Raw genomic sequence first — 25470 nt, forward strand, 5'->3', positions numbered from 1 at the left:
CAGGGTTCTTAATATTGAATAATAAGGAGCCAACATAGCAGAGTTTAAGAGCAATGGCTCTGAAATCAGACGGAGTTCGAATTCCAGTTATTCCATTTATTTGCTGAGTTACTTTCAGTTACTTCTCTGTGCTCGGTTTCCTCATGTGTAAAATGGGAATAATAGGACCCACTTCACAAATTTGTTGTGAGGACTAATATATAAAGAACTGAGAATAGTATTTACAACATCACTACATAATATTTAACTCAATTAATAAAACCAGGTATTTTCAAAATTTTTTGGGAAAAAGCTAGATTCTCCCAAAACAGATTCATGAAATCAAAGAAACGTTTCAGCAGCAATGTCATGATTTGTCTCCCCCACACGCCTTTGCTAAGATTTGGCTCAGGCTTGGGTGAGTGTGTGTGTGTGTGTATGAACATTTTTATTGATTTCAGAGAGGAAGGGAGAGGGAGAGAGAGATAGAAACATCAATGATGAGAGAGAATCATTGATCTGCTGCCTCCACACACCCCACATTGGGGATCAAGCCCACAACTCCAGGCAGGTGCCCTGATCAGAAATCGAACTATGATCTCCTGGTTCATAGGTCAACGCTCAACCACTGAGCCACGCTGACTGGGCTTGGTTGAGCTTTTTAGATGCTCAAATAGATTTTTAAAATGAAATAGTGGCCAACACCTAACTATAATACTTTATTCAGGCTATTAAGTACCAAAACAAAGGTGCATATTATACTTTAATCTAATGTTATATTAATATTATTTAATATGCTTATATTAGACATAGATATTAATATCTAAAATATTTTATCTAATTAATGTTATTTCTTAATAAATTACCAGTAAAAGTCTCTTTTTGAGTTTTATGAGACATTAAAACTGCTATTTGAGTCTCATCAAAACAAAAACCAAGGCATATAAAATGGGTGCAATTTTTTCCCCTTCACTTAAAAAATTATATGGAGATCACTGGTGATTTATATGTAGTTGTAGGAAATAATAGAGAGAGATGCTACATATATGCCCTTCACCCAGTTTCTACCAATGGTAACATCTTGCATAAAATATAGTACAATACAACCAGGATATCGATACTGTTGATGCTGATCCAACTATCTTACTCAGATTTCCCCAGTGTTACATGCAAGTGTGTGTGCATTTACTTATGTGCAGTTTTATCACACAGATTTTTTTATGACATGGTAAAACAAATTATTTCTCCAGCACCCAATAAAGGTTTTGTGCCACATATACAAACAATAACTACACTAACTATATTTAAGACATGTGTTTTAATATTTTTTATATGACAGGACAATACTTTAATGAAACCTGGCCTATTTATTGGTAGGTGCTATTTATGGTTATGGGATTATATAATTTGAGAGAAGACATAGAAACAAAAATATTCTTGTAAAACTTGCAGTTTAAGACCAAGTTAATTTACTATAAATCTTAGAAAATGAGTCCTTTTATTCCAAAAGGAATTTAATAAGCACTTAAATGTTATTCTCTAAGTGGGAAGTGGGTGCCTCTGGTGAAGCTGAGGTATCTTTTCTATTTTTTCTCCTAATTTATGAAGATCCTATATAATAAAAGAGTAATATGCAAATTAACCATCACTCCGCTACAGCCACCAGCCACGCCCACCAGCCAATCAGGAGCGAATATGCACATAAACCCAACCAAGATGGCAATGGCCACAGAGAGCAGGAGGGAGGCTTGGGTTTCCCCAGCAAAGGAGGAAGCCAAGCTTTCTGCCTGCCCTTGCCAGCCTAGGCCTCCACTCAAGGTTACAAAGTTTCAATGATAGAAGATACATAAACCCAAGCAGAAATGGCAGCGGCCACGGAGCTGGAAAGAGCAGGAGGCTAGGGTTGCCCACGGTGATGGAGGAAGCCAAGCTTCTGCAGCCCTGGCCGGCCCAGGCCTCTGCTTAAGACTACAAAGTTTCAATTATAGAAGATACATAAATCCCAACAGAAATGGCTGCCGCCTCAACTGGGAGCAAGCAGAAGGCTTGGCTCTGCTCCAGGCTACAAAGTTTCAATTGTAGAAGATACATAAATCCCAGATACCAGGGTCTCCGCTTAAGTTGCAAAGGGGGCATGGCCGGCCTGCAAACCACCACAGGCCCCTCGCCCAGGCTGCCCCACACCCCAAGGGAACCCCCACCCTGATCTGGGACACCCTTCAGGGCAAACCAGCTGGCCCCCACCCATGCACCAGGCTTCTATCCTATCTAATAAAAGAGTAATATGCAGATTGACCATCACTCCAACACACAAGATGGCTGCCCCCATGTGGTCAAAGATCCTGCCCCCAGGTGGACACAAGATGGCCACCACAAGATGGCCAGCAAGGGAGGGTAGTTGGGAGGGACCAGGTCTGCAAGGGAGGGCAGTTGTGGGCGATCAAGCCAGCAGGGGAGGGTAGTTAGGGGTGACCAAGCCGGCAGAGGAGGGAAGTTGGGGGCGACCAGGCCTGCAGGGAAAGGCAGTTGGGAGGGACCCAGGCCTGCAGGGGAGAACAGTTGGGGGTGACCAGGCCTGCAGGAGAGAGCAGTTGGGGGGGACCAGGCCTGCAGGGGAGGGCAGTTAGGGGTGACCAGGCCTGCAGGGGAAGGCAGTTAGGGGCAATAAGGCTGGCAGGGGAGCAGTTAGGCATCAATCAGGCTGGCAGGGGAGTGGTTAGGGGGTGATCAGGCTGGCAGGCAGAAGCGGTTAGGGCAATCAGGAAGGCAGGCAGGCGAGCAGTTGGGAGGCAGCATTCCTGGATTGTGATAGGGATGTCTGACTGCTCATTTAGGCCTGATCCTGGGATCGGGCCTAAACGGGCAGTAGGACATCCCTCGAGGGGTCCCAGATTGGAGAGGGTGCAGGCTGGGCTGAGGGAACCCCTCCCCCGTGCACGAATTTCATGCACTGGGCCTCTAGTTATTATATAACAACATTATCATCTAGGAAGAAAACATAAAGCGATACTTACGTATTATAGCTATGAATATAAATCTTATGAGCTGTCATTTGTTGTAGTGAGAAAACATGAATTATCATCCGGTGAAGTATATCACTAGTTTCTGCAAAAAACTGGTCAAAACCCCAACACTTTTCCTGATCAGCCTCAAGGATGTTTGCCAGGACAGGGGTAAGTAGAACTTGAAGACCCCTAAAATAGCATTAAAAAAAATTTGAAGAATGAATATGTATTTTATCTAGGTACAAAATCGTAATATTTACTATCAAATCAAAGGAATTGTTATTAGACTAGATCAAAGTTTTAAAAAATTTGCCAACTTTTCAAAAAGCTAGGTAACCTTAGTTTAATACTCATCAATGAATCAGGGATTATGGTATTTTTATGTTAATTTATCTTTTACTGGTTATTTTCTTTGATTCTCTCATTCCCAAGTTTCCTCACTTTTCCAAACACATTCTAACATTGTATATACAAAACCATCCAGGTGAAATCAATTGATTTGAATGAGGTGATCATGAGGATAATTGTTTAATTTCAGGGTTTTAAATGTCCTTTGTTTTTTATTGATTTTTTTTTTTTTTAAGAGAGGAAGGGAAAGGGATAGAAACATCCATGAGAAACATCAACATGGATTGGCTGCCTCCTGCACACCCCCTGGTGGGGATCAAGCCTGAAACCCGGGCATGTGCCCTGATGGGGAATCAAACTAGTGACCTCTTGGTCAACCACTGAGTCATACTGGCCTGGCTGGCATTCTTTATTTCTTAATGTCCTATTAATACGGCACTGCAATATATAATTTTTAAGGCTGAATTTATATGCCTTTTATAGTATACTTCTGTGAATGAAAAAGGGGCTATGCAATAAAGCTGACAGGCTCAGTGGGGGCACATGGCAGGCCTGGCAGGCTTAGGGACCAAGAGAAATAACCACACAGGATGGCCTGACCACAAATTTCTAACTGGGAAAATCATAGCGGGTAGTCACGTCCCAGGCCTATAGCTTCCATAGCAAAGGTTAACTTTACCTTAAGTGAACTTTGTTTATTGTTCTTATGCATCTAGGATAACATACCTTTGAAATGTCAGAGTAATTTTGTTTTCCTACTCTTGAAGCCACTAAGGCACCAGAGAACCAGACCCCCTCATTGTTATTTTGTTCCCTGCATACCATCTCCACATGCTGTAAATGTTAACTATTAAATATCCTGTACCCATAAGTGTAAAGGAAGTATGTTTCTCCATTTTGTCTTTTATCCAGTCCTAGAGATTTCTCTGCTATGCTTTCTCCCACTTCCTTAATCTCTCACCAATGGATTTCATGCACCTTCCTGAGGTCTTCCCCTTTGATTCCAGTGTATAAAATAAGCTGGAAAGCTGCCATTCTCCAGAGCATCTGAGATCCTGCTCCTCAGCATATGTGATCAGTTTGGCTCAAATTAGTTTCTTACATTGACACTTATTTAGGCAGTAAAATTACTATAATCATCTAGCAATCAATTAGTGCCAATTCAATTACAAATAACTTCTGACTAATAACTTAAAGTGTATTTTTTAAAATGAACAGAAGGACGTTACTCTTTCTCTGAATTATAAAATATGCTTAAACAGATTCTCAATTATGGAATTTCAAATAGTCTTAAAAATATATTCTTGACTATGTAACAGGCCTTGTCTGTGAACTATTTTCAAAATATGTAGTGAACATTTAAAATTTTTGCCTAACAGATATGTATATTCCCTCCTTTTGTAAGAGAATCTACACCTCTCTATTCTCTAACTCTATTCCCTGTGCATAGATGGGTATAAAAGCCAGGTTTGGCCTTAGCTGGTTAGGCTCAGTGGATAGAGTATCGGCCTGCGGACTGAAGGGTCCCAGGTTCCATTCCAGTCAAGGGCACATGCCCGGGTTGCAGGCTCGATCCCCAGTAGGGGGCGTGCAGGAGGCAGCCAATCAATGATTCTCTCTCATCATTGATGTTTCTATTTCTCCCTCTCCCCTCCTCTTTGGGAAAAAAAAAAAAAAAAAAAAAGCCAGGTTGGGTTATGATTAGTTGGAGGTGGTTAGGTGGTAGAATATAAGTTAGTTAAATGTGAATCAACGCCAAAAATCTTTGCTAAAACTACTGGTAAAGAAAATCTTTTTTCCCCACCGAGTTTTCAAAGCTGTGAGAATGTGAGTCTGGGAATGTGAGCAGTCTTCCTGTGGCTCTCAGGAAAGAGCCTACTGAAGGGAAGGAGAAAGCAGATAAAAGCAGATCTGAGCGATTTGAAGGGACCAAGTCTTTTTTTTAAAATATTTTTTTATTGATTTTTTACAGAGAGGGAGAGGGATAGAGAGAAACACTGATGAGAGAGAAACATCGATCAGCTGCCTTCTGCACACCCCCCACTGGGGAGGTACCCGCAACCAAGGTACATGCCCCTGACCGGAATCGAACCTGGGACCCTTCAGTCCACAGGCCGACACTCTATCCACTGAGCCAAACCGGTTAGGCAAAGGGACCAAGTCTTGATAGAGCCTGAGTCTGAGGATTTAGCTGAGCTTTGAGTCACATATACATGTGAACCTTTAATTACAAAGTCAATCTATTTTCTTTCCACTTAAACCAGTTGAATTAGGTTTTTCTCACTTGCTATTCAATCTTGACTAATAAATATAAGAAAGAGGATGGTTATCTTTTTTTTAAAAGGAATGCTTATTTTATTCTATTTTAGTTCATCCTCACCTGAGAATATTTTTTTCCATTGATTTTTATAGAGAGTGGAAGGGTAGTAGGGAGGGAGGGAGAAAAGAAACATTGATGTGAGACATATCCATTGGTTGTCTCCTGCATGTACCCCCAGGGGGTGGAGGGTGGGGGAGGCTGTGTATGGGGAATCGAGCCTGCAACCGAGGCATATCCCCTTGATTGGAATCGAACCCTAATTCTTCAGTCCACAGGCTGATGCTCTAATCACTGAGCAAATCAGCTAGGGCAGGATGGTTATCTATTTTTGCAGTCATTACATTTTTGGTAGTCATTTTCATTGCTAATTAGTAATACTTAATATCCTTACTATTAAAAGAAAAAAGATTATCTGACTGGTGTGGCTCAATGGTTGAGCCTTGACCCATGAACCAAGAGGTCACTGTTTCAATTACGTCAGGGCATATATCCAAGTGGTGGGGTTCAGTAGGGGGCATGCAGGAGGCAGCCGATCAATGTTTCTATCTATTCCTCTCTTTCTAAAAAAATCAATAAAAATATATTTAAAGAAAAAAAAAAGCCCTAGCCAGTTTGACTCAGTGAATAGAACGTCAGCCCGTGGACTGAAGGGTTGTGGGTTCGATTCCAGTCAAAGGCATGTACCTCAGTTGCAGGCTGGATACCCGGCCCAGTCTGGGTGCATGCGGGAGGCAACCAATCGATGTGTCCCCCTCTACATCTCCCCTTCCCTTTCACTTTCTCTAAAAAATCAATGGAAAATATCCTCAGGTGAGGATTAATCAAAAAAAAGATCATATGCTTTCCGGTACCTAAGCAATTTTTATTAAAGAATGTGTAACTTGGTGCTGAAGACTGATTTGATAGATAAGTCCTGTTATCCTCCTAAAATATGCAATCCATAGTGTAGATTGTCAAATTATTGATTCTGGGTTTCAGCAATACAATTATTACACAGAAAATATTCATTTCCTGACTACTTTAAATTTTATGTTTTGCCTGAGATTACCAAAATGAGTATTTTATAAATCAAAATTTAACACAAGTCATTATATAAATATTAAATTTCTTCTCTCCAATAAAATGAATTTCTCTTAGTAATTCTAGTTGCATGATATAATTTTATTTTAGAAACTTAAAAACAATGCAAAAATAAAACTGTCAAAACAGCGGTTTTCAGAAATGATTTTGGCAATGAAACCGTTGGTTTAAATGAGTTTTCACAGAAATCAAAGCTGTGAGAATGTGAGTCTGGGTATGTGAGCAGCCTTCCTGTGGCTCTCAGGAAAGAGCCTGCTGGAGGGAAGGAGAAAGCAGATAAAAGCAGATCTGAGCAAATTGAAGGGATCATAAATGAGAGGTAATATTTTATTAGCTTATGCTATATAAATATACATATACATATTTATATGTTAAAAGTAATACAAAAAGAACCCACAAATTATAATAGGTCAGTAAATCATGTGTGTGTTCACTTGTGGAATATACAATTAACACACTCAGGAAAAATGGCAGTTAATTCACTAATCACAAATTCTACATATTGATGAGTGTCTTGGCTTTATTTCCAGAGTAAAACCTAAAATTATTTACTCTCTACTTTTTTGTTGTTGTTAATTCTTACCTGAAGATATTTTTTCCATTCATTTTTAGAGAGAATGGAAGAGAGGAGGAGACACACAGAGAGAAACATTGATGCGAGAGAGACACATTGATTGACATGCTCTTACCACTGACCCAAACCGGCCAGGGCATCTACTTTTAATTTATTTTACTTTAAATCTTTCTTTGTGGTAAAAGAATTCATATCTGAGAATATCTATATTTTTAGTTCTGCTGCTAAATTAAACCCATATGAACATTTGAAATGATGGAAGTTGAAAACTATTACTTCTCACCTTTTGAGTAATACAAATACTCTTCAAAAATGGGGATATATTAAACTTCTTGAGTGCCTGTTTTTTTAGAATTCTAGTTATACTATCTATATACCACTATTTGTGATCTGCCAATATGGAAATCAGTACAAAAGACACCAAGGTCCTAACCTGGTTTCCCACATTGCACAGAATTCCAAGCAATCTAAAAAATGTATGTCCTATGTCCTCACATAGGTCTGGCAAAATTATTTATACATTATACTAGTAATTAATTTTTATATCACCACAAAGACAAAAATCACAAATCAAAGCATATGCTTTAATAACATCTAATAAAACAAACAACAACGATAAGCTACACTCAAGTATTTGTGATTTTAGTTAATTAATATTCCAAACACCAAATTGCAAAAGAGGAGATATACTCACCGAGAAAGACTACAAGAAATAGGCATGTCTCCACTCCAGTCAATTGGTCCATTTTCTGCTTTCTGTACTCCAGATATTGCACCAGAAGGCTTTCCAGTAATTATTTTATACCTAGGGAGGAATAAAAGCAGAATAAAATAAGCAGTTCATTATTGCATAGCCATAGCCTATAAATGGGCTTTGCAATAGTATTTCCCTCAGGTGCACCTATAATGAGCTACTAGATGAAATTTTGTGATTGAGTTCACAGGATCCATAAAACAATCAAAATACTTTAAATCTGACTGACTGAAGTAGAATAGTGGTTGTATGATTATTTTATATATGCCATAACTAATTTTCATTTGGGATCTCAGAATGCCATGTAACAATATCTTGATGTTCACAACAAAAATATTAATTTTTCTATCTGAAAAAATCGAGCAAACACAAAAGTTATGTTACAGAATGTTTCTAGATCACCCAAAACACAGTCAATTGGACTATGAAATTCCTGCAGAACAAAGAACAGCATTCTGTAAAAAAAAAGATATACATAGCACAGTACCCAAAAGATTCTTTGCACAGATAGGAATATGTATGTATACAAAATTACAAGTGAAATTTAATTTTTTTATGTCTTTTTAAAAAATATATTTTTATTGATTTTAGAGAGAGGAAGGGGAAAGGATAGAGAGATAGAAATACTGATGAGAGAGAATATTGATTGGTTGCCTCCTGCACATCCCTCACTAGAGATCAAGCCCCACTGGCCGGGCTAAAAGTCAAATTTAATTTGATTCTTGATGAAGGTGATAAAAATAAAGTTGAACTGAAGAAAGAGCTGGATGTCCCAGGTTGTAGGTTTGATCTCCGGTCAGGGTGCATACAGGAGGCAACAGATCCATGTTTCTCTCTCTCTCAAATCAATAAAAAACATTTTTATTTATTTATTTTTTTAAGTAGAGCCAGCACAACTAATTTGGACTGCTTGCTGCTTCCTTAGCAGATGCAGTCAGGATTTCTGCCGTAAGAGATTTTTCAGGAAAGAAGGAAATGAATGTGAAAAATAAGTTGCATTCACATAAGAATGATCTGACTGTGGACAAATAAGTAGAGATATGTGAGATTAATGCAAGAAAAGAGAAGGAAATACAATGAATGGTAGAATTCTTAAGGGAATGCTTACAAATTCTTGAAAAAGCTTAATGAATTTTGGTAAGCTCCATAAACACATTTATAACATGTAAATGAGATACAAAGGGACCAATACTACTATAATGTGACATAGATGCATCATTCACTAGCAGAGTCATTATTACTACTTCAAGTACCTCTGAACGCTTATTAGCATGAGTGTTGCTAAAAAGTTGAAATACTTTACAAATAAAGAAATAAATTCTTCTAACAGTGTATCTGTCCACATGGTAGTCAAACAAAATCATCAGGTATTCCCAATTACTTATGAGTTTTACTTTTTCTTTATTAGGGAGTGCCACACCACAGTTTTATTTAATCCATTTTGGGGGCAGCAAGAAATGTTGATATTTCTTTAAAACCTATCTCTGACAATAAAAGCATGATTAACTGTTAGGCACAATTTATGTTTAATGATAAAACACAAATGGACTCTTAGCCTTCATTAATGAAGAGATTTTTATTTAAAAAGGGCACTGCTATAATGCAGGCTCAAGATGATGCTATACCAAAGTCATCAGGATAGCAATAGATGTCTTCTTCCTACAAATATGCATGTTGTCTTTACTGGAAACATTCAGATACCCAGGTTTTAGCAAAAGTCATTGTATCAGCTGAATTGGTTTTACTTCCTAAGTCAACCAAAGGAAAAATGTTTTTCCCTCAAATTTTTCAGATGAGATTAAGTAAAAGACTATATTTTTACGTTGTAATTATGAAGTCATGTTTGCTTATAAAAGACAGCATCAGTCCTAGCTGGTTTGGCTCAGTGGATAGAGCGTCGGCCTGCAGACTAAAGGGTCCCAGGTTCGATTCCATTCAAGGGCACATGTCCTGATTGCAGGCTTTATCCCCAGTAGGGGGTGTGCAGGAGGCAGCGGCAGACAATCTATGATTCTCATCATTGATGTTTTATCACTCTCTCCCTCTTCCTTCCTCTCTGAAATCAATAAAAACATATATTTAAAAAGAAGAAAAAAAGAGACAGCACCAAATATTTAGTGGTCTGCCCAGCGGTGTGGCACAGTGGTTGAGCGACGACTTATGAACCAGGAGGTCACAATTCAATTTCAGGTTGGGGCACATGCCCGCCCGAGTTGTGGCTTGATTCCCCATGGGGGGCATGCAGAAGGCGGCCGATCAATGATTCTCTCTTATCACTGATGTTTCTATCTCTCTCTCCCTCTCTGAAATCAATAAAAAATATATACATTAAAAAAAAAATGTTAAGAGCTAAAGAATGGTTTGGCACATTAGGCTGTCAGTGAATTACTGTCCCAAATCATTTGCTAAATTAAACAGTGTTCATAACCTCAGTTTTATATGTGTGAATGGTTTGACTGTTTCTCATGAAGCAAGGTCATTTACTAATTTATTTTAAAATAAAAAGATGTGTAGCTAATGTATGAAAAAAATTTATAATAGGTAGATTTCACATCTAGAAATCTATCTTTCTTTCCCCCACTATTTGGTTTACAAGAATTATTTTATACACACTAATGATTTCCTAATAATTATGGCAGTACATAAATGTAAATCCTACATAATAAAGAGGTAATATGCACATTGACCATCACTTCAACACACAAGATGGCCACCCCCATGCGGACACAAGATGGTCAGCAGGGGAGGGCAGTTGGGAGGGACCAGGCCTGAAAGGGAGGGCAGTTGGGGGGAACCAGGGCTGCAGGGGAGGGCAGTTAGGGGCAATCGGGTCAGCAGGGGAGCAGTTAGGTGTTGATCAGGCTGGCAGGCAGGCGAGCGGTTGGGAGCCAGCAGTCCTGGATTGTGAGAGGGATGTCCGACTGCCCATTTAGGCCCGATTCCGGTGGGTCCCACATTGGAGAGGGTGCTGGCTGGGCTGAGGGAAACACACACACACCCCGTGCACGAATTTCGTGCACTGAGCCTCTTGTGTACTAATAAAATGTATGATATCTTTGGACTGAAACTGCAACACTAGAAAAAAAATTAATGTTACATTAATATTTTTGAAATGGAAAAAGAAATCAAATCAGTTCAGGGTAGGAATTATATTTCTTTTAGATCTGATAATGATTTGAGTACTCCACAGATTACTATTTTTTTCGGTTATATGAAGGAAAAACCCTAATAAGTGCATAAAAAGAAATACACAATGTACTGAAAGAAAATCCAAAAAGCAGTATATTTTTAATGATGGACTGGATATCATTTATAGTCTATTTTATATAATATATTTAAAGACAATATGAAAAATTATGCCTATAAACTTTGTTAAGGCTGCAAATAGCTTACTAGTAAAGTCCAGAAATGATGGCTAAATCAATTTTCATTAGCATACACACCTCTAATATTTGATTACATAAAATAATATAAAGATACATTTAAAAAATTATTTTTACATTTAGATGGAGAAATCACTTACATCACCTCCTTATTCCTACGTGGCCCTTCAAATGGCCTAAATGGCAGTGACCCAGTAGCTGCATGGTAAAAAGTTACCCCGATGCTCCAAAGATCAACTGTTGCTCCATATTTCTTCTGATGATCTTTCCTTAGCACTGCCCTCTCATACATATCAGGATGCTTAAAAAAAAGAAAAAAAGAAAAAACTAACTTGTGTTCTATGGTAATACATTACACAAAAAATAGGTATTCAATAATGCTTAGAAATTTTACTATATTTTCCTAATAATTTCTCTCTGAAAAGACTGTTTCAAGTCTTCCTCTCCTCAAACTTCCAACACCACCTCATTTGACCCTCAATTTTCATGACCTCATTGCATACGTCAACGAGGAAATGGAAGTAATCAGAGGACCAACTTTCCTTTATACCTTTTACCAAATACCAACCTACCTGAATCTGTGCCTATACTCTACATCTAATTTCCAGTTACAATGGAACTGCTCTTATCAAAAGCTAACTTTTTCATCTGCACTGTGGAGCCATCATGGTTAGACTTTATTCTTATTCTTTTTTTTTTAAAGGAATGTAAGCCCTAGCCAGGTTGGCTCGGTGGATAGAGCATCAGCCTGTGGACTGAAGGTCCTGGGTTCGATTCTGGTCAGTAGGGGGCATGCAGGAGGCAGGCGATCAATAGTTCTCTCTCATCATTGATGTTTCTATCTCTCTCTCCCTCTCCCTTCCTCTCTGAAATCAATAAAAATATATTTTTAAAAATAAAAAGCTAATAATGTCTACACTTAAAATATTAAATTCCTTTTTAAAAAATATATTTTTATTGATTTCAGAGAGCAAGGGAGAGGGAGAGATAGAAACATCAAAGATGAGAGAGAATCATTGATCGGCTGCTTCCTGCACACCCCACACTGGGGATAGAGCCTGCAACCCAGGCATGTACCCTTGACCGGAATAGAACCGGGGACTCTATCCACTGAGCCAAACTGGCTAGGGCCGCAGACTTTATTCTTGTTACAAAATTACAACAGCAGAATCCAACTGGAAAAAAGTCACAGATTCTAAGGCTTTTGAGAGAAAACTCAGAGCCATGAAAAATTAGTGATAGCTACATATTATAAATTTCTTGATTATGTGTTAAATGTACTTACTTTTAATATTTTCTTAAAAGAACAAAAAAGACTATTTTCTTAAGTGTTCAAATGGTTACCAACTCCACACAAACACACCTATATAAACAGAGCTTTTCTAGCTTTCTACACTTTCAAATTAGATATTTTCAAAGGCATTTCATTTTTTTGTGCATATGTTTCTAACAATGGTCCTCTCTGTCTTTCAATAACTAGTTTCCCCGAATAGATTATTCTGCTTCAGAATTATAATGAATTTTGCTCTACAGGGAATATGATTATAACAAGCTTGTACTATATTAGCTATTCTGATCCAAAAAAAGGGAGCCTTTATCACCTAGATGCCTCTGGAGTGAACAGATAGCTTTTACTAAAAATCCATAGCATTAGTAAAATTAAACAATTTAAGAGTGTTATAAAACTTGTAAGAATTTTTAACCGAAAAATGACAGCACCCTTAGAAATAAATCTCTAATTTCTTCATTACACACCATATTCATCAGATTAGAAAATTTTAATCTTTGTCCTAAAAGTTACAAAATACATTGTATATTAATTGGTTGACTACCCGTATTCACAATATATTCAGCTTCTTTAAATAACATTGTTAGTAATGTATGACTTACCAAATATTCTTCTGTGCCATACAAAGAAACAAACTGCTCATCATCTTCTAATTCTCTAGCTGCACCAAAATCGGTGAGTTTGTATACAGATTGCCCGTCTTCCCCTATAACACGCATGATATTTCCTGGCTTGATATCACGGTGGACTATGCCGTTTTCTCGAAGATGATTCATTCCACCCACTTCAACAATAAATATGAAACAAAGGTAATAATAATAATGTAGTTGTCTATGTGCATATCTGTGCATGTCAAATTCATCAATATAATTCATTCATATTCACTCAATGTAAGTTTTTCTGTAAGTCAGCTCCATGTCATTTTAGTCAAAGAATAGGTGGTAGTAGTATTTTGCATCTCATGTTTGAGTCATAAAAGGCTTCAGAATGATAAGGATCAGTTTCAGAAAGAGTCCAGTCTCCCTTTAGTACCATCAGAAAAATGGAAAAAAATGATCTTAAGCATATGACTTCCCGAATTACTTTTGGTTATATATCTGGGCAATCTGCCTAAACTTTAGAATAAAGATTCCCTGTACTGCAGAAGAAACCATCAACAAAACAAAAGCACAGCCAACAGAATGGGAGAAGATATTTGCAAACAATACCTCCAATAAGAGGCTAAAATCCAAAATATATAAAGAACTCACACAACTCAACAACCGAAAAACAATCTGATTAAAAAATGGGCAGAAGGCCCTGGCTGGGTTACTCACTTGGTTGGAGCATCAGCCCATACATCCAAAGGGTTGCAGGTTTGATTCCTGATCAGGGCACATACCTAGGTTTCGGGTTTGATCCCCAGTCTGGGAATATATAGGAGGCAACCGATGAATGTTTCTCTCTCCCTCCCTTCCTCTCTCTTTGAAATCAATAAAAACATATCCTCGGGTGAGGAACTGAAAAAAGGGCAGAGGCCTAAACAGATAGTTTTCCCAAAAAGACACATAGCTGGCCAACAGATATATGAAAAGATGCTCAACTTCACTACCTATAAGGGAAATGAAAATCAAAACCACGATGAGATGCCACCTCACACCTTTAGAATGGCTACCATCAATAAGGCAAGAAATAACAAGTATTGGAAAGGATGTGGAGAAAAGAGAATCCTCCCACACTGCTCATGGGAATGTAAAATAGTATAGCCACTATGAAAACAGTACAAAGCGTCCAAAAAAAATTAAGAGTAGAGCTACCATATGACCCAGCAATCCATCTAAGTATCTACCCCCAAATATTGAAAACACTTATTTCATAAATATATATGTATCTCTATGTTTATTACAGCATTATTGCACATAGTTAAGACATGGAAACAACCTATGTGTCCCTCTATGGATGATTAAATAAAGCAGTTATAAATATATGAAATGGATTATTACCCAGCCATAAAACAATGATGAAATACTGCCATTTATGACAACATGGGTGGATCTTGAGAGTACCATGATAAGTGAAATAAGTCAGGTGGAAAAGGACAAGAGCCATATGATTTTATGCATATGTGGGATATAAAACAGAAAGCAGTGAACAAATAAAACAAACTCATAGACACAGCTAATAGAAGGGTGGTTTCCAAAGGGAAAGGAAGGTAAGGGAGGATGAAGAGGGCAAAGAGGGTCAAATATATGGTGATGAAAGGAGACTAGACTGGGTGGTGAGCATATAGCAATATACAATGATGTACTACAGAATTGTATACCCAAAACTTACTTATTTTTAAAATTTTTTCTTATATTTTATTTCTACCTGAAACTTATTTAATGGTATTAGCCAGCTATTCCAATAAATTAAAACAAAAAGAATAAAGATTCCCAAAAAAGATCAATTTTCACTACAGTTTCACATATCTTTACCTTAGAGAAATAATTCCACAAAAAAGTAAATTGGACTCACTACATAAAATAGTAAAAAAGTATTAGAAAGAGACTCAAGATGTCATACTTGTAGCCATAAAAATATATTTCTCATACACTTTTCTAAGAAGGTCATATTCCTTTTTTTGGTAAGGATAAAGGTGGCTATATTGCTGAAATTAAGCTGTTTTGGCTGACAAGCAGTGTCACTGAGTGATAGTTTGAAATATTTGACAGCAGATAGATAATGTCCAAATATAACATGAACATAAATTTGGGGTATCATTTAATTATGAAAACTCAGGGCCACCAGTATACTTAGGAAGGCATCAATCATCTATAACTTCTACTTGATTAAACAGGCTGTAGTATATATTAATTGTTTCTCTCTTATTTTATCCTCATCTAAATGGTTGTCTCCACGCTGTGTTCAGTGTCAAGTTCAAGAATTCCCACTAGCCCTGGCCGGTGTGGCTCAGTTGGTTGGAGCATCGTTTTGTACACCAAAAGGTGGGGGGTCTGATTCCCGCTCAAGGAACATATCGAGGTTGTGGGTTCAATCCCTGGTCAGGGTTCGTGAGGGAGGCAACCGATCGATGTTTCTCTCTCTCCCTCTCTCCCTCCTTTTAAAATCAATTAAAAGAAAAAAAAATCCCCACTAACTTTATGCTTTTTTTTTTTTAATCACTGAGCTTTTCCCACTCAAATATTGATTCATTTCTTTCCAAGATATTACTCCTTATGGTTGTCATATTTTTTTAATAATAGCTTTATTGAGATGAAATTCACATATCATAAAATTCATCCTTTTTATACAATTCAGTGGCTTTTAATATAGCCACAGCCACAGAGTGTGTAACCATCACCATTAATTTCAGAACATTTTCATTATGCCAAAAAGAGACGCCAAAACCATTAGTCACTCCTCAACTATGCCCTCCCTTCGAAACCGCTGGCAACCACTAATCTGCTTTCTGTTTCTATGGATTTGCCTATTCTGGATAGTTCATAGAAATAAAATCATATAAATATTGTGGCCTGCTGTGTCTGGCTTCTTTCACTTAGCATAACTTTTCAAGGTGCATCTTATTAAAACATGTATCACTATTGCATTTCTTTCTTTTTTTAAATGATTTCAGAGAGAATAAGGGGGAAGGAGGAAGTGAGAGAGGGAGGGAGGGAGGAAGAGAGACAAACAGACAAATGGCTGCCTCCCGCACATGCCCTGACTGGGAATCAAACACACAACCTTTTGGTGTATGGGACGATGCTTCAAACAAATGAGCCACACTGGGCAGGGCTGCATTTCTTTTTATAAACAAATAATATTCCATTGTATGGATATACCACATTTTGTTTATCTATTTATCAAATGGCTGTTTCCATTTTTTGGGTATTATGAATACTGGTGAACAAGTTTTTGTGTGGATATGTTTTTAATTCTTTTAGGTAAATACCTAGCAATGGAATTGTAAAGTCATATAGTAATTCTATGTTCAACCTTTTGAGAAACTGCTGGACTGTTTTTCCAAGTGGCTGTGCCATTTTACAACCCCACCAGCAGTATATAAAGGTCCCAATTTCTGCACATCTTCACCACCACCTGTTTTGTGGTCTTTTTGATTTTAGCCATCTTAGTGGATATGAAGTGGTAATTTGGGGGGATTTTGATTTTCATTTCCCTAATGACAAAGATCCTGAGCATCTTTTTATGTGCTTGTTTGCTTTTTGTATATCATCTTTGGAAAAATGTCCATCAAATCCTTTGCCCATTTTTAAATTGGATTATTTGACTTTTTTATTGTTGAGTTGTCAGGATAAAAATTCCTTATCAGATAAAAGATTTGCAAATATTTGCTCTCATTCTATGGATTGGCTTTTCACTTACTTGATGTTGTCATTTGAAACACTAAAGTTTTTTATATTGATAAAGTCCTATTCATCTATTTTTTTTTCTTTTTGTATCGTACTTTTGGTGTCATATCTAAGACAGCATGGCATAAAAGTCCATGGTTTTTAATGCAAAAAAATTTATGTCATCAAATTATATATATAAATATACATAAAATCATATAAATAAAAAAACATACCCACATCTCGCAAAACAATTAAAAATTCAGACTCTGGCAGTCCATAGGCATTAGATGGCTCTTCTAAAACAGTGTATAAACTCCCGCATGGACAAAATTCCATAATAAGTACTTTATGTCTTGTTGTTGTCTGCAAAAAATAAATCACTGATTGAAACTCAATATAAAAACTGTTTTTACTATATGACAGTACTTAATCTGATTTTATGTAAGTGTGGGATTTGCTACAATGAAGGCACTTTGAATTGCTTTACCTAGAATTTGTTAAATATTTGTTGACTGTACACATATAAGAATTAACATAAATTCCTATTAAAATTGAATTTGTTTTTGAAGATAATCAAGCCACAGTGAAAGCTGGCTAAATCTGAATTAGAGAATCATTGCTCTGATGTTAGAATGGTTCTTTTAAAGTTATCTTTAATTTTATACATAATAGTACATGTAGGACATTAGCTCTTTTAACAAATCTCTTAAAACACTTGAAGTTTTTCTCATGAAGAAAACTTTTACTTCAAAGAATGAATTTCTAGCCTTAAAAACAAACAAGTGGCAGAATAGCTGATCAGTCCCTCTTGCAGCAAACCTCTAATCTGCTCATTTTCATCTGAGCTGCTGATTTGTTTTAAACCTTGATTCTAATGTATCATTGATTATAAGATACATCAATTTAATAACAGCTGTGTAGAGAAAAATACATATTATCTAATTACATATACACATTGATTATAAGATATATGCTATTTCAGAAACTTGAAAATGAGAGGCTTAAAATCCAGTATTTATTTTCAATTTTTAAGTTCTTTCTTTCTTTTATAATTTTTCTACATAGCTCCAAAATACTTTTATAAAACATTTTAAATTTCTCTACTATTGAGGTTATAAGAGAAAATTTTTTATTTTTGAATAATTTTTTATTTTTCAATTACTGTTTGCATACAGTATTATATTAGTTTCAGGTGTACAATTCAATTAGACATTTATATAAGTTACAAAGTGATCCCCCTGATAAATCTTGTACCCATCTGACACTATACATAATTATTACAATACTAGTAGCCCTGAGCATGAATCTGTGTGCCAGTAGGTCGCTGCTGTCCTCCTGTAGCTCTCAGCCCGATGCCCCGCTCTCCTGTAGCTCCCTCCCTTACCCCCCTTATAGCTTGCTGCCCTGCCCCCTCCTGTAGCTCTTGGCTGCCTGCTGGTAGTTCGCTGCCCTACCTCCTGCAGATCCGTGATCTGGTGGTTATGCAGTTGGTTGTTATGCCTCGGTGGCATAATGGATAATTAGCATATTCCTCTCTTATTATATAGGATTATTGACTATATTCCCTATCCTGTACTTTACATCCCTGTGACTACTGTGTAACTACCGATTTGTACTTCTTAATCCCTTCACCTTTTTCAGCCATTCCCCCAACCCCACTTCTTATCTGGCAACAATCAAAATGTTCTCTGTATCAAGAGAGAAATAAAATATTTTAAAAAATTTGTTTTTAAATAATAAACTATGTTGATTGTTGAAAAATTGAAAAATATCTGTAATTCTATAACCCAGAGATAATTATGTTAATATTTTATGCATTTTCTATGTCTTTTATCTATGCATCAAATCATATTACAGATACCTAACACTATTTATATATCATACTGTATATATCAAGATCATACTGTATATGTATTTTAGTCCTGATTTTCTAACATAACAATACACATAAGCAAGTTCCCAGGTGATTAAAGCTTTGGTAAATATCTTTTTTCTTCATTATTGCTTAATTGCTGTGTAGTAAAGAATTAACCAAAAGAGGTTTGGCCTTTGTCCTTGGCTACTCACTAGGCCTCTGGAATGTCCTGTCTGCTATTAGTTGTCTTTGTTTCTCTGGGCGCTTTGGCCATATGACAACCTAACAATGTGATTTACGGTGGGGGTTTTAGGTCATGCATATCCTTTCCAACTTCCAGAGGAAATAGAGACTGAAGTATTAGTATGAACCTTTGGGAAGGCCTGGAGAGTAAAGGTCAGCCATGCAGAGAGAATGTGATTGAGCTCCAACTAAAATTTTGAATACCAAAGGCTCAGGTGAGCTTCCAAGGTTGGCAATATTCTGTGCATCCTGTCAACCTAATGTGTTCCTGAGGACAAGGAAGAGTCACATTGAAGCCCTCCCATATTCCACCCTATGGATTCCTTGCTTTGGCTAGGTCTAATTTGTATTCTTTTGCTACAATAAAACTCTAATTGTAAGTATAGAGCTTTTCTGAGTTCTGTGTCATTCAACACTAACAAATTATCAAATCCGAGGACAGCCATGGGAAGCCCCGAATTTGTAGCCAGCTGGTCTGAAGTGAAGGTAGTCCTGGGGGCGCCTGAACATGAAGCTTGTGTCTGAATGAGCATAGTCCTGTGGGCACTGTTCTCACAGACTGTGCAGCTTGCCAAACTCTTGGTAGCTGGTGTCATAAGTCTTGAACAGATTTGGAAGTCTGGAAGGTTATGTTCTCAACCTTGAGTGTAGCTAACTCCAAGTAACTATCCATCACACATTCTAACCTATTGAACCTTTTTTTATTATAACTGGGGCAGCAAGGAACATCTTTGTGCATAAAACTATAATTTAATTTTTAATTACTTTTTAAGAATGACAAAAAATAAAATGATTATTATAAGAAGTGTAAACCTCTAAATTGTTTTTCAAAAGGTGTAATTTATTGACTACCCATGTTTACAGGGATTAAAATAGATTTCTATTTCTATTATTCCTAGATAATTATCCTAATAACATCCTTATTTTCACTGTTTCCCCCTAAAATCAATTCTATCTTTTATAAATGGACTTCACATATTAATCCCTGGATTCTTAAGATTTTTATTCCTTTACAAAGCCACCTTTCTACTGTTTGACTTTCTCTTTGCTCCCTTTATAATTATGTCAATTTAACTTAGTTTCTTTCTTTTTTTTCTTTTAGTAATATGGTAACAATATTCTATACTCTTTTACTTTTTATACTACTTTTTCTGATTCCATGATACTTCATTTCCATTGTTACAGCTAATCAAGACTCTTTCTTTTTCAATTTTTATATTTATTTTTTAAATTAATATTTTGAATCCTCACCTGAGGAAGGGTGAGAGAGAAACATGGGTGTGAGAGAGAAACATCAATTGGTTGCCTTCTGTACGTGCCCCAATGGGGATTGAACCCGCAACCAGGTATGTGCCCTGACCGGGAATCGAACCAGCAACCTTTCGGTACATGGGACGATGCTCAACCAACTGAGCCACTTCGGCCGGGCTATTCAAGAATCTTTGAGAATAGAATATTGAATTATATAAACTCTAATTTGCACATTTAAAAAACACAAACATGTCTATAAAACATTGCTAGGCTATTTCTTCTAAATTATAATAACTATAATAAACATGAGAAGATTAACTAAAACTTGAATACTTACCTCCTCTTCAATAGCAAATAATTTGACAATATTTTTGTGATTGAGTTTTTTTAACACTTCAAATTCTCTCATTTGAACATCTACTGGACGAAGGAAGCTTATGTTATTAAATACTTTGATAGCATATAAGTCACCAGTTTTCTAAAAAAAAGAGAGAGAAAGAAAGGTCTTACTTATAATATTATAAAGAAGATAAAAAGGTACCATTAGAACTAGCTATAGCAAACCTGAATATTTTTAAACATAGGTAATTTATACTAGGGCTCCTGACTTTTTTTAAAGCTACACTAAGTCAATCAACTAATGAATATTTCTTTCAAATTGTATGCTTTGGAAAGTAGAAAAGACTATTTTCTTTCATATTAAATGCTTCCCTTATGATACATGTGGCAAAGATAGGCATTTACATATCAGAAAATAAGAGCTCTAATAGTACCAAATGTGAAAGTACATTTTAGATAAGAAACAGAAAGTGAAACAAGAGTTTGATCAGGGCCTAATAAGTTTAACCTAATTAAACCAGGAAAGAAAAGATTGAAAACTATATTCCACATATGAAATTTTTAGTAAGAATCTCAAAGTAATGCAATTAACTTTTAAGAAATATTCCCTAGCTACAATAATGTGTGTGTGTGTGAGTGTGCAGAAGTAGAAGTTGGAGAGTAAGGTTAAAGTAGACTATCCTAGCCCTGATCGGTTTGGCTCAGTGGGTAGAGCATCGGCCTGCGGACTGAAGGGTCCCAGGTTCGATTCCGGTCAAGGGCATGTACCTTGGTTGTGGCACATCCTCAGTGGGGGGTGTGCAGGAGGCAGCTGGTTGATGTTTCTCTCTCATCAATGTTCCTAACTCTCTCTCCCTCTCCCTTCCTCTCTGTAAAAAATCAATAAAATATATTTTTAAAAAAATAAAAAATAAAGTAGACTGTCCTTGCTGGACTGTACCACTGCTGCCTCAGATAACTTTCTGCAACTTTACCTATGAGTAGGGAAGATTGTTGCTTCACACATCATCTCTAGAGGATCAAACACATTTCCTTTTCCTTCCTATGTAGTACCCTGTTCTCACTCTTATGGCTTGCTATATAGATCACACACAGAGTTACAATGCACAGCTATAGTTGAGAGGGAATCTTAGAAATACAAAACAAATGTTGAATTTCAGGTAAACATTACATTCTCAAGTTCTTCATATTAACCTTACTTAAAGGCTCTCTTCCAAACCCTCCCACCTCTTCCACTCACTCTAACCTGAAAGCCTCTCCTTGGTGATCAGTCCAGATTCTTTGAGTTTAATATTACTTTCCCCATAATCCAAGGTTGAACTTCCCTCTTTGACCTTGGGGTTCAAGCACCCTTGCCTAAAAGTATTTCATGGCTCTCTGTCTGTCAGGACCTCTGTGCTGTTCCTGCTTTGAAGCCCTCTCTACAGTTTCCACACTTCTTCACTTTCAGTCATAACACTCCGCCCCTCACCTCAGAATCTCATGATTTTTTTCTTAAAACCATTTAACTCCTTCACAATCTCACTTTCCAGGATCACTATTTGGAGACCATCTATGTGATGTGATATGATGAAGCTTCCCTCACTCCCCACTAAATACACATATTCTTTTCAGAGAAAAAAGGGCCAATGACATTTTCAGACAATATGAAAATTGAAAAACTGAACTACATGTTGGTCAATTACACTGTTTTTCTATTTGTTCAGCCAGAGTAAGGACATTGCCAAATCTATACCATTCAGCAGAGAGATTTTTCTTGAGGATACTTGTCTCAAACTTAGTCTAAGATTAGGTGAATCCTAACAGAGGCATGAGCAGGGAAAATAATACAATGTTGCAATGTACCCACTGTGATCAAGGCCAGTATTTTCTGTAGTCTACATTATACCTGTGAGATTACTGTGTTATGCATGGGAATGTACAATTTTCTCTTTATTCAATTGCACATTTATCATTCACTGTCTGTAAGTCAAAGCATATGTGAATATTTAGAGATCTATGTGCCTATATATATACAGTAATTTCTCATTTAACATCATCGATAGGTTCTGTGACTTAAAGGGAAATAATGTATAATTAAAACAATTTTACCATAGGGTAACTGATAAAAACAACAGTTAAGTTCCCACAGCATCTCGTAAATATTATAACAAAAACTGCATTATTCAAAGACTTGCTGTACACACATGTGCAAATCAACACATCCTTCCTACAGCTCTCTTCCCTTTAACTTCATCATGGTTATTATATGTTGTATACATACACACATACACACACCAATCCACACACAGTAGCTACAGGTAACTTGATGAAAAAGAGACAGATTAAGAAGGTAATTATAACGGAATAATAAATTTAGGAACCTGATCATTCTAAGCAATAACATAAAAGAGTTTAGCTAATATTGTTAAAATCCTTAAACGTTTATTAAGGGCAGACAGGATTTTTTTGGTTCTAGTCCTAAACCCTTGAAATTAATGTCACTGAGAACAAACATGGTTTCTTAAAACACATCCCTGGGAAGACCATTAGAGACGGAATACTAAACTGGATCTTAGCCATCTTTTAAGTCAATTCTTATTTCTCTCAAATCCTTACTTTTGGCTTTCAAACTATATTGGATAAAGTATATTTCTGTTTCCTTTGAAGAGCTTCGGGTTGTCCTAGTCTAATCTGTCCTCATTCATTCATCCGTCCGTTCGTTCTTTCGTTCAACATTTACAGAGTGCCTACTATGTATAGGCACTTACATAAAGGACACTGAATATGTAATCTAAGTAAAGAAAGAGGACTGGAATATAAGAAATACTATTAGTGCCAAGTACTTTATTTTTATTATTTTTAACATGTTTTTATTGATTTTAGAAAGTAAGAGACAGGGAGAGAGAAACATCGATGCGAGAGAATAGTGTGTCAGCTGCCTCCTGTAAGCCCTCTCCTGGGGATCAAGGATGTGCCCCTGACTGGGAATCGAAAGGTGACCTCCTGGTTCATGAGTCAATGCTCAACCACTGAGCCACACCGCCCACGCTAGAGCCAAGCACTTTAATATGCATCACCCAATCTCCATCATTTTCTATCACTTCATCAGTTTCAATTTTGCATCCCTTCCAATGCCATCTTGCTACTGACCCCAAAATTCTTTGGGGGCAGGAAATGCACATTATTTGTACTTATATTCACTTGGTCCACTGCAGTGCCTGACACATATCAAGTGATGATTCAAGTCTGGTTAATTGGGGTTACAGGAAGACAGACAGTCAGATGTGTTCTCAACACTAAATCCTGTGCCGTCACTTGTTTTTGCTTTCTGGCACAGGACACAAAACAAAAACAATTTCTAGGACAGAAATATCCACAGTTGAGCACAATGGATTTGATCAAGGAACCAGAGACCACAATGAACTTGATCGAGAACCCAGAACCTGTGGACAAGTCTGGAATCAGAAGGAAAAAAGCTAAAAGTGTCCAAATGGTGCTTCTGATTCATTCTCTATGAGCCATAAAAGCTCTTTGTAGTCATATTCTCTCTCCAGGAGAGGAAACAGCCCCTCCGATATGAATGCTTATCTCATTGTCACTGATGGAACTAAATGATTGGTAATCTCAAGGGTACAGGAAAATATGGAAAAAACTCTTCCTTACTAAAATATTTAAGGCTCCTGTTTCTAAAAATAAGACTAAAGGAGGCTCTAAATATCATTTACTCAAAAAAAAAAGCACAGTACTGAAAAATTAGTTGATGATTTATTTGAATTATAAAAGGATTTTTAACTCCATTATTTTTCTAGCTCCTTTCCCAGAATAGAAACTTTAATTATTGTAAATGTCTTCATTTTAAGTTATTTTAATTATCTTTAATTTTACCCTCCAATATAGAATCTGACACATTTTTTTTTTTAGTTATTGAAGTGCCTTTGGTGTTATTTCATTCTCACTTCCACTAACAAGTTCTAATTACCTCATACAAAGATAGAGCCTTTTAATCCTGGGCTCCTTTTTTATAATTGCATTCTACTCTAGTCTACTTTGTAGGATGCTGTTTTACTGGGGGCATGAAGCCTTAGTACAGCATATAGGAACCATCCATGGTTGCCCTCCAAACTACAGATCTGCCTTCCCTACTACCCCCACCCCATATCACTGCCGCATTGAACTTCTATTAGTGAGATCATGCACAACCATAGGAGGGCTAGGTGGGGAAAGACTCAAAAGGCACAACATATCTCCCTAGTCACTTTTTTCAGCCACCTTCCTGTTTTTCTCTGCTACCCAACATATAACTTCTATCACCACTGAGTAGAAACCACTGCCTCTAATGTAAGCTATACCTAAAAAACCACAAAAACAGGTACTCTTTAGAGTATAACAAAAACACCAAGTCTCACATTTTAGTGCAAGTGTGCTTCTCAGAAGAGTACATATCTATACTAATAAAAGGGTAATATGCTAATTAGACTGGACATCTTCTGGATGTCCTTCTGGACAAAGCCATGGTGGCAGGGGCCGAGGCAGAGGCGGTTAGGGACGATCAGGCTGGCAGTGGAGGGCAGTTAGGGGAGATCAGGCCGGCAGGGAAGGGAAGTTAGGGGCGATCAGGCTGGCAGGGGAGGGCAGTTAGGGGTGATCAGGCCAGCAGGGGAGGGCAGTTAGGAGTGATCAGGCTGGCAGGGGAGGGCAGTTAGGGGTGATCAGGCCAGCAGGCAGAGGCGGGTTAGGGGCGATCAGGCCGGCAGGG

The 25470-nt window shown here is 37.1% G+C and overlaps 1 protein-coding gene across 1 annotated transcript in view; it reads right to left on the reverse strand.

Moving 5' to 3' along the window:
- Nucleotides 1–25470, reverse strand: part of TBK1 (TANK binding kinase 1) — a 47177-nt gene that overhangs the window by 18454 nt on the left and 3253 nt on the right. The window contains exons 3-8 of the mRNA XM_080662479.1: nucleotides 20731–20871; nucleotides 17278–17407; nucleotides 13334–13515; nucleotides 11584–11744; nucleotides 8001–8111; nucleotides 2994–3173 (exon numbers count right to left, since the gene is read on the reverse strand). Of these exons, the coding sequence (XP_080518605.1) occupies nucleotides 2994–3173; nucleotides 8001–8111; nucleotides 11584–11744; nucleotides 13334–13515; nucleotides 17278–17407; nucleotides 20731–20871 (905 nt within the window). The remainder of the gene's footprint in view (nucleotides 1–2993; nucleotides 3174–8000; nucleotides 8112–11583; nucleotides 11745–13333; nucleotides 13516–17277; nucleotides 17408–20730; nucleotides 20872–25470) is intronic.

Source organism: Plecotus auritus (assembly GCF_963455305.1).
Source record: "Plecotus auritus genome assembly, chromosome: 3".
Taxonomy (NCBI): Eukaryota; Metazoa; Chordata; class Mammalia; order Chiroptera; family Vespertilionidae; genus Plecotus; species Plecotus auritus.